Below are 10,643 nucleotides of genomic sequence, written 5' to 3' on the forward strand. Positions count from 1 at the left end.
GATATGCATTATCATCATGATTAACGGTTTTCTTTGTTGGTCATCGTCTTGTGTACAAATTAATTGGTTTATGATATAAAAAATATATTAACCATACATACTAATACTTACATAAGAATTACAAAAAATATCTAAACTTGCAAGCATTGATTTTTTGGAGATTATTTATTATTTCATTATAACATTGGTCCCTACAAGGTCTTCTATATAAGCAAGGCATATGCATGGAAGATATTCAGTGAGATCACTAAACACATAAACATGTTGAAACCTCAAGTCAACAGCCTCCACCGTCACAAAAGCCTCACTCCGTCGCTAAAGAAGTCTTATACCGAAAATGGCGGTAGTGATGGTATTGGAAACCTTAGTTCTTTTCTATCTCCCAACACATTGGCTTTTCCCGTCAAACGTCACGGTCATGTCCGTTCCCGACGGCACACGCACACGGGCAAATCAGTCGGCCTAATAAAAGCCGTGGCCGGTCAAACAAGTACTGCCAATACGGTCAAAACCATTAGCCTTAAAGCCGTGATTACAGTTCAGGCGACGATAGGTGGCGTCTTGTCAAACCTTTTAACTAAAGGGCTCGACGACTTCACTGATTTGCTTGGAAAATCGCTCCTTATGGAGCTTGTTGCCGCAGAGACCGACCCTAGTAAGTATACATGCTACTGTAACCTCAAACTCTAATGTGACAACCTCAGCTGTTACATTAGATTTCAAAGAAAAAAAAACACTTATTTCTATGCTGATATGATAATTATACGACAATGTTTTAATCTTATTTCATAAATACATAATTAAATCTAGTAACGAATATTAGAATGATTATTTTAAGATGTTAACTTAAAAAAAGGGGTTATGGTGATCATATGGTCATAGAATGGTGGTTTGAGGAGAAAAAACTAATGAAGTCCAACTGTTAGATTGAAGGGAACAGGTTTCCTTATAAAGTATACATTAATTGCTATACATACGCATCAATAACTTGGATATTGATGCATAGTAGACTTGTACATTATAATTGATAAGTTGGTATAGAGCAAAATTTACATCAAAACGTCGATACAAATATGTACGCCGCAACGGTAAGTTCTTTTTTTTACATCATAATATACTAAAATATATAGAAAGAATAAGAATTTTAAATAAAATTGTGAAATCAAAGGTTAAAGATGAGTGAACAATCTGTTCATTTTTTTTTTAAATTAAAAAAGATAATTAAAGTTAAAAAGTAAAAATTGTAACAATTTTAAATAAAAAGGAAAGTGATATTCAATGTCATAATGACCCTTTTGATCATTTTTAAACTTATACCATTTACTTTATAAATAGTAAAACTCTTAAAATCAATCCTTTTATTTTTGCCCATCAATTATAAAAGATATATATTATAGTTTAAAAGTATTATTATAGTTACTAAACAAAATATTTGCAGCTGTGTGTTACACACGTGTATAAATAATGTTACAATAGTCCATAAAGTAACTTTGAATCAAAAACTAACTCAAATTTTTTTATTTATTTTTAATATAATCATCACCACACAAATCCACTTGTACGTCATAGTCTAATGGAGAATGAGTAACAAAGTGAGTTTTCAAAATATCATTTTCTAGATATCTATGTGTGTGTAAAAATAAACGTTAATTGGTTGGAAATGTGTCAGAAATTTCCAACGTTTTCTTGAGGGCATCGCTTTTTGTTGGTATTTAGTTGGCATAATGAAGTTAATCTAAAGTTTTAACAATGATCAAGTTAATATAAAATATATGTAAATTTTTGTTTCAGTACAGTTAATCATGGAGTTATGATTATTTTTAAAAGATTGTGGTTAATTATGATGCATTCACCTGTCCCAATTTGTAACATCGATCTGTAGTCATGATCGTTTGTTTTTTTCATTAAAGTTTTCTAAAACGTCTTTTCTTATTTGTTTCTTCGGCATCCAACCCCTTCCCCTTTTATATCTTTTCATCGTCAAACACCACTTTGACGAATTTAGAAAAACGAGCTAGGTTTGCAACCGGATTTAATCCACAAGATATTAAACCTATTAGATCTAGTTTTGATTTGATGCCCAACTCTGAGTAACTTGCATCCGGCCGTAATAAACACAAATATTAATGTCATGTGACTTTGGTTGAGGATAGGACAAGAATTGTATTAATCTTGGCTTTTTTAATTGGGTCGATCAATCTTTTCCTTAATTTATTTAAAATATCTATATGCCAAGTCGAAAGTGGAAACTTTACCGTATTGAGCCATTTCTCTAGTACTGAATTATTAATAAAGTGTTTAGGCAATAATATATGGTATGATATTCCATTTATATGAAAATATAAAAAGTCGAAATGTTTTATTGCTCATATTTTAAGGAGTCGAGTACAAATATTACAGTCATAGGGCTAATAAGCCAGTGACAGAGACGGTCTATTAAACACTTAAAAGTCCTGAGTTCGAGTTATGTAAGATAAGAAATTTTGTCAAAAAAAAACAACATATATAAATAAATAAAAGAAAAATTTAAACAACAATGCAATAGCGGATCCATTAACCTTTTTCAACGGGTGTACGGTTTTAGATACTTCAATTTCATATAGTCAGATTAAAAAATCAGTTCGATTCGGGTAAGATTTATCACATAATAAAAATAAAAAAATTAATAAGAGGTGAATTTGAACATCCAAATAGGGAGTCGAAAACATTAAAACATAACATTATTCAAAGTAAATTAGCTATATTTATACTTCTAGTAAAAAAAAGAAGCAAGGGGTCGGGATCCCTCCTCGTCCCTTAAATGTTTAAATGATAAGTCTTATATCTTAGAAAAAAAAATAAGTAAAATTAAAATAATCAATAAAAAACCTTTTGAAACAAAATAGGACTGATCACTGTATGAAACATAAAATTAAATTAACCGTGGACTAGAAACAAAGAAACATATATAATTAGTTTTATTCTACATATAAACATCGCATTTATAATAAACTAATAAGTTTAGTTGGCAGGGTTATAACTTTTTTGTTTATTTAACCTTTTAGAATGATCCGATTTAAACTTTCGAATTCTATTTGACATTATAGAAAATCTAACTATAAATAATCTAAGATTCTAACTATCGGTCGCGATTAGCTTATGTCCTTATTTTTATTTTATTTTTTATAATAACATAATACAAGGATGAATTATTAATGACACGTGCACCACTCTTAAATTGTAGCCAATCAACAAGTTATTAATAAAAAAACCAGTTTTAAAAGATATAGTACATAACCCATATAACATTGGAGGCCCAAAGTCATTGCCTTATTTGGATGGCCCATTGGTCGGGCTTGGTCACTACTAAAAAGAATCAACACGGGACTTCCATGTTAACAACCGATACCTTAACCACTTCATTAATGTCTTATGTGTTTAAGGGGTGCACTTCAATTTTATAAGGGGGTGCATTCCAAAATTTCTATATAACATTACAACACTATTTTATAACTCAGGGGTTCCTATACGCTCTTTACCTTCAAGGTAGATCTCCGCCCCTGCAACAAGGGCTACTGGCGTTGAGATGAAGGTTCTGTTATCGTGCATGATCATATTGTAATAAGATTCTAATTTGTTGATTGCCAAATCATTATTTTTATAACTAGGGATTGTTGTTAATTTTACATTATTCAATTGCCATTAATTTGTATGTAAGAATGTTTTTTGTTTTACTAATTTATGCTTACTTCCATTAGCTAATACTAATTCTTAAATTCTGATTTTTCAAAGAGACGGGATTAGAGAAACCTACCATAAAAGATTACGCACATCGAACTGGTAAAGAAAAAGACGATGTAACATATTTAGCAGAATTTGAAGTACCAGAAGATTTTGGTACAATCGGGGCAATTAAGCTAGAAAATGATTATCATAAAGAGGTATTTGTTGAATCTATTGTAATTGAAGGCTCCCCCATCGGCCCCATCACTGTCCAATGTGAGTCGTGGGTTCATTCCAAGTTCTCCAACAAAGAGACTCGTGTTTTCTTCGTTGATAAGGTTAGCAATTTATCCTTCTTATCATTTGTTACATATAAATATATAATTTATCTATATACCAGTCACACAAATCACCATTTGAATTAGCTGACCTAACACGGGAAATGGATTGTCAAATCGATATAAAGTGATGTTACACCAATTTTAAATTGTTCTATGAATGTGACAATGATAAGATATGTGGAACTTAAACTGGCCCTACAGATTGATAATACTATATTTAGTATTAAATTATTTCTATTACAAGTTTCTTTAACTGATTATTTTTTATGTTAACTTATCTAAGAAGTTACCCTATAGTTAATTTTTTTATGTTTATCAAACCATATTGAGTTTCTTTTAAAATAAAATAAATATTGTTAGGGGTCAAGTTATTTTACAAAGGGTAACAAAAATGAGAAGTGTGAGAAACCATAAATAATTGACACGTGTCAAGTGGTGACCAAAAGAAAAGGGTATAGAGGTAATTGTACACATTTTCTCTCTCTACATGCAAGGCACGTGTTAATACCCCCATCATTTTAGAACGTTTATAATTTTTTCGTATGATTTTTTTTTTTAAAAATCATCATAATAACAAGCGTTTTTTTATCTCTAATATGAGTATAATTTTTGTTATATAAAAATTAAAACAAAAATCACGTCATTGTGTCTTTTCGCACACCATTGTGTCTTTTCGCTTATCATTGTTTCTTTTTTCGTCATTGTGTCTTTTTTCGCAATTGTGTCTTTTCGCACACCATTGTGTCTTTTCGCTTATCATTGTGTCTTTTCGCACACCACTGTGTCTTTTTATCTAATACATAAAACACAATGCTTAATACATGTTACACAATAACTTGAAACGTAAAACACAATGGTGAATACGTATAACACAATGACCTAAAACGTAAGACACAATGGTGAATACGTATAACACAATGACCTAAAACATAAGACACAATGGTGAATACGTATAACACAATGACTTGAAACGTAAAACAAAATGGAAACAACATATTACACAATGACACAATGAACAACAAAAAAACACAATTAAAAAAACCCATTAATTTTTTTTTATTTTTATAAAACAATATGATACTCATATTAAGGCTGAGGGGTGTGGAGCGCGAGAGGGGGCGCGTGAGCCCATCCGCTCGCGCCCCGGGGCGCGAGCACCACACCACCGAGGCGCGAGAGGGGCGCGAGCATGGCTTTCAAGGCAGGCGCAAGGGGCCTCGCGGCTGGGAATAGCGTGAGAGAGCCTGGGAATGCGTAAATAGAGCCGTTGGCTCATAATTGTTCTTCTTTTCTTCTCCTGCTCGCGCCCCCTGCTCGCGCCCCACCACACCAGGGCCAGGGGCGCGAGCGGGGGCTCCAACACCCACTCGCGCCCCCTCTCGCGCCCCCCACACCCCTCAGCCTAAAGATAAAAAAACGCTTATTATTATGGTGAATTTTTTTAAAAAAATAATGTAGTATGAAAAAGTTATGGACATTTTAAAATGATGGGGGAATTGACATGTGCCTTGCATCTTGAGAGAGAAAGTCAACAAAGGTGGATTATTACCTTCATGCAATTTCCATCAATTTTTATTCATTAAATTAATCTCAACCATTCAAATCTAACATCAGTGGACTAAATTCGTCCTCATCCTTCTCATTATTGTTGTCCATTGTATTTTAACCTTATTAGGTACCTTTTTACTAAAAGTAAAGAAAAAAAAACATTTTAATCAGCTATACTATTTCTCTGTGCCTCTTTAACTTCCTTCTTTATTCGTAGTAACATAACGTAACAATTATAAAAATATGTGTTACTGAAGATCGGATTTACTAAAAGATGTCTTCAGTTGTCTTACTGAAGATGTGTTTAGCACGTTAATTTCATTTATTCGTTAACTTTCCACTAATTCTATAACCTCATACTTGTTTATTAAGTGTGTTTTTTTGCGTGTGAGCAGGTAGCATGCCTACCATCAGAGACGCCAAGCGGCCTCCAGTCTTACCGAGAGAAGGAACTAGCAATTCTTCGCGGAGATGGTGCCCCTGATCAACCTCGGGAAAAGGAAGATAGAATTTACGATTACGATGTTTATAATGATCTTGGTGATCCCGACAAGGGCGAAGATTGGGCTCGCCCAGTGCTTGGCGGTAAAGAACACCCTTACCCTAGGCGTTGCAAAACTGGGCGAGCTCCAACTAAAACAGGTATTCATATTTTTATTTTTTTTTACCGGCAAAACGAACTTTTATTACTCATTTGTTATATATGCTTGTATTTATGTTCTTATAATCTTATCTTTGCAACCAACACAGGATTTAATTTATTTGAATTTATGTTTTGAGTTCATGCATGTACTAATTCCAAATCAACATATTATTGCAAATGCAGATCCATTATCAGAATCAAGAAGCAGTGACGTTTATGTGCCGAGGGATGAAACCTTTTCAGAAGTAAAGAACCTAACTTTTAATACCAAGACTGTAACTTCAGTGCTGAAGGCAGTCATACCGTCGTTGGAGACGACTCTCCTCGACCAAGATCTCGGGTTCCCATACTTCACAGCCATTGATTCTTTGTTCAATGAGGGTGTTAATCTGCCTACTATAGAGAGCAAGGTGTTTCTTGGGAATGTCCTACCAAGACTTTTAAAGTCTATAGAAGATGCCCAAAATAATGTCTTGCTTTATGAGACTCCCGCAATCGTTGACAGTAATTAATTGCAACTCTCTAATTCTTTGATTTATTTCTTCTTTTTAAAAATTTAAAGATTTTATGTTTGATGATTTGCAGGAGATAAGTTTGCTTGGATGAAGGATTCAGAATTCGGCCGCCAAACCCTTGCCGGTCTTAATCCTTTGAGTATAACCTTAGTAAAGGTATGTTTTCAATTAGCTTCAGAACACAATCATGCACTCACACTCTAAGAGCAACCCCAACTGGAGTGTTCTAGCTATCGCCGAGGGAGAAGCTAGTTATGAGACGCATAGCGGAAGCGAGAATTAGAAGGGAAGAATCCTACAAAAAATGAGATAAAATGAATGCTTAATTAAGACATAACTTGTGGTCCTTGTTATAGTGTTTTATAAATTTGTCTAGAACTGCCAAATTCACTAAATGACTATAAAAGTTATTATATATAACACAAACCGAGCTACATCTGGATAATGGATAAGTTTAGCTGAAAAAGAACTAATATAAACATGTAAATTACATCAATTAGTTCTTTACAAGTTTTAGCTGAAAAAAGGAAAGAATCAAAATTGCTTAAATTTAGAGAAAGTCGCCATGAAAGTTGAGCCCTAATACGTTGGATTCTAACCCGACAACTACATGATCTGACTCTTCAAGACCTTACTTCCGCTATTAGTGGCTTTGTAACTTCACCTACATCCTAATTCATGCTCTTTTTAAGTTTGAGCCTATCATGTAATGTTTTGATCATTTGCTAGTTCTCTGGTTGTTGATGCACGAATATGTTTCATTTTCTTAAATTGTAAAATCTAAATATGTGTGCAGGAATGGCCTCTAAAGAGTAGTCTTGACCCTAAGGTGTATGGTCCCCCTGAATCGGCAATAACCAAAGAGATTGTTGAGAGAGCGATCAGAGGCTTTTGCACGCTTGAGGAGGTATAATTCGTTATCTAAAAACTAGCTAGAATAAGTAAACAACTAGAAAGTTTTTAAATTATCAATGATGATGAATTCCAAAATCTTATGCAGGCAATAGAGAACAAGAAACTATACATACTAGATTATCATGACATCTTTCTGCCTTTCGTCAACAAAGTTAGATCCCAAAAGAATTACAAAACAACTTTATACGGATCGAGAACTCTTTTGTACCTTTTGCCAACTGGAACATTGAGGCCATTAGCCATCGAGTTGGTTCGCCCACCTAGCGATGACAAACCTCAATGGAAACAAGTATTCACTCCATGTTGGGATGCAACCGGTATGTGGCTATGGAAGCTTGCTAAGATACATGTTCTTGCTCATGATAGTGGCTACCATCAACTCGTTAGTCACTGGTAAGCTAGAACCCATCCCAACTTTATTGAACAATGGTTCAATCATTTTAAAATACATTGCTATAACTAGAGATCGTATAATTTTCAGGTTGAGAACACACTGTTGCACTGAAGTGTATATAATTGCAACCAATCGTCAGCTTAGCAAAATGCATCCCATTCATAATCTCTTACACCCTCATTTCCGGTACACTATGGAGATTAATGCTTTGGCTAGAGAATCACTCATAAATGCTAATGGAGTTATCGAAGGCGGCTTTTCACCTGGAAAGTATGCTATTGAGATGAGTTCAGCTGTATACGGTCTAGCATGGCGTTTCGACCAAGAAGCATTGCCAGCTGACCTTATCGCTAGGTAACTCAATTTTTGCTATAGTACCAAATAAATTATATCCAATATAATCAGTGTTTAAGGCTAGTCGATCAGGTTAGATTGTGCTCTCCAAAAGAGCCTCGGTGACACCCACCACCAATGATTTCGACTTTATTGACATGTTAAAAGGTTATGCATAAGAGCTATAACACAATACTCCATAACAAGATTGTAATTGAAATGTTAACTTTTATAATCTAGTATGATCATAATATTAGTTTATTAAAAGTATAAATGTCTTGAACCACAATTATGTGTTGAGTTATAAACTGATCTAATTTCTTAAATATTATTATTTCAAGGGGTCTGGCTGAGGAAGATCCAAATTCACCACATGGTTTGAAGCTATTTATAGAAGATTACCCGTATGCAAATGACGGTTTAGTCCTTTGGGATATCATCAAAGATTGGGTAACCGATTACGTGAACCATTACTACACAAAAGACGATCTAGTAAAATCCGACGTAGAGCTACAGGCATGGTGGACCGAGATTCGAACAAAGGGTCACGCAGACAAGAAAGACGAACCATGGTGGCCCGTTCTCAACACAGCAAAAGACCTTGTCGGCATTGTCACAACAATTATATGGGTAGCATCAGGCCACCATGCAGCAGTCAACTTCGGGCAGTATGACTACGCGGGTTACATTGCTAACCGGGCCACAATAGCCCGGGTCAAGATACCAAGTGAAGACCCGACTGCTGATGAATGGGAAGCGTTTAAACGTAGGCCTGAAGATGAACTTTTGTCTGCACTTCCTTCGCAGATTCAAGCCACCAAAATTATGGCAGTTTTGGATGTGTTATCGAACCATTCGCCCGATGAGGAGTATATTGGTTCGACAACGGAGCTGCCTTACGAGGCAGTGCCACAGATTAAGGCTGCTTATGAAAGATTTGCAGGGAGATTGAAGGAGTTGGAAGGCATTATTGATGCAAGGAATGCTGATGATAACCTCAAGAACAGAAATGGAGTTGGTGTTGTGCCATATAACCTCTTGAAGCCATACTCAGAAGCTGGTGTCACTGGTCAAGGAGTTCCAAATAGTATTTCTATCTAAATGACTGGTTGAATTGAATGTATACATTTGTTATAGTAAGAATAATTTGGTTTCTTGTCTGGATTTTGAGTCATTGATCAATAATGGTACAAGAAATCTTGATGGTTAATGCAATGCAATCAATATTTCATTTTTATTCAGTTTATGTTTAATTATGTTAGCATTACCTTTCATTAATTATTCCATTTATATCTAGTTATATACGTCTTAATTTTATTAGATTAATTTTGATGTTTCATATATGAAAAGATAAAGAAAACCAACGTTACAGCCTAGGCGATGATGGTCATGCATCGTTACAGCCTAGGTGATAGTGGTCATGCACCGTCACAACCTAACAACCGGGCACCAATAGAGTCCATGAACCAAGCGTTAGGCACCTTTCTAGCCTAGTCACCTTATTGGGATGCTGGTTCGGTATTTGGCTTGTTTAGGCTAGGTTGTCAGAACTGGGGGGGGGGGGGGGGCATGGTTGGAGCCATGTCAGTCAAGGCAAATGTGTAGCCTACTTATTCAAATTTAGGCAACATGGTAGCCAAGCAATGACACATGTTATGATCAAGTTGTACCAACTAATATTGAAAAGAAGAAAAGTTTGGCTCACTTGGTGCCTAGAGATGTCCAAGGAGCTTAATTATGTGGGCAACTCCAATAAGTTTATTGTCAATATCTATTTTTTAAATACATTGATCAGAGGTTTTAAATACATTGATCAGAGGTTTCTATTTTGGTAAATTTCAATTTTAATTATACCTAGCTCACTTGTTATAGGCTCTGTATCTTAAATGAGATGTCTCGGGTTCTACTTCAAACATGAGGGATATTACTTTAAAGTAGCGTAGAAGTAACAGTGATGTATATTTAACGTTCAACAAAAAGATTAAATATATAATAGTTAGGTATATTTATACCATGATTTTAGAACTTTACTTTTAAAATAACCCCACATAAAAAAGAACATCATGCTTAATTACAACAACCGTATGCCCAAATTAAATTTTGGGACCATTTTTTTGTAGTTTTCTCTATCTTAGAAAATGACAATATCTTTTGGTGGTCCAGATAGTTGATTTCATGGGAAGAAAACCGAGTACTGAATTATTGTTGTTTTTTTGTTTATTTATTAAACAGGTGACAGAAATGTATTAGAA

The 10,643-nt window shown here is 34.5% G+C and overlaps 1 protein-coding gene across 1 annotated transcript; it reads left to right on the forward strand.

The window, feature by feature from the left end:
- The first annotated feature begins 226 nt into the window (after positions 1 to 226).
- Positions 227 to 9,632, forward strand: LOC143572497 (linoleate 13S-lipoxygenase 2-1, chloroplastic-like). The gene is made up of 9 exons (XM_077057648.1): positions 227 to 655; positions 3,772 to 4,040; positions 5,987 to 6,233; positions 6,418 to 6,738; positions 6,820 to 6,905; positions 7,546 to 7,656; positions 7,750 to 8,057; positions 8,146 to 8,412; positions 8,733 to 9,632. Exons 1-9 carry the CDS (start codon positions 262 to 264, stop codon positions 9,490 to 9,492), a joined length of 2,763 nt encoding a protein of 920 aa, XP_076913763.1. The 5' UTR covers positions 227 to 261; the 3' UTR covers positions 9,493 to 9,632.
- Positions 9,633 to 10,643: the final 1,011 nt, after the last annotated feature.

The sequence above is a fragment of the Bidens hawaiensis genome, unplaced genomic scaffold (assembly GCF_021521415.1).
Source record: "Bidens hawaiensis isolate Kalapana, Puna unplaced genomic scaffold, B.hawaiensis_p1.1 tig00025939_1, whole genome shotgun sequence".
Lineage (NCBI taxonomy): Eukaryota > Viridiplantae > Streptophyta > Magnoliopsida > Asterales > Asteraceae > Bidens > Bidens hawaiensis.

Excerpts from the sequence above, each read along its gene's own strand:
- LOC143572497 (XM_077057648.1), top strand. The coding sequence starts at position 262 with ATGTTGAAACCTCAAGTCAACAGCCTCCACCGTCACAAAAGCCTCACT. Across the intron at positions 6,906-7,545 it reads TGAGTATAACCTTAGTAAAG|GAATGGCCTCTAAAGAGTAG; the intron begins GTATGTTTTCAA and ends ATATGTGTGCAG. Across the intron at positions 7,657-7,749 it reads GCTTTTGCACGCTTGAGGAG|GCAATAGAGAACAAGAAACT; the intron begins GTATAATTCGTT and ends AATCTTATGCAG.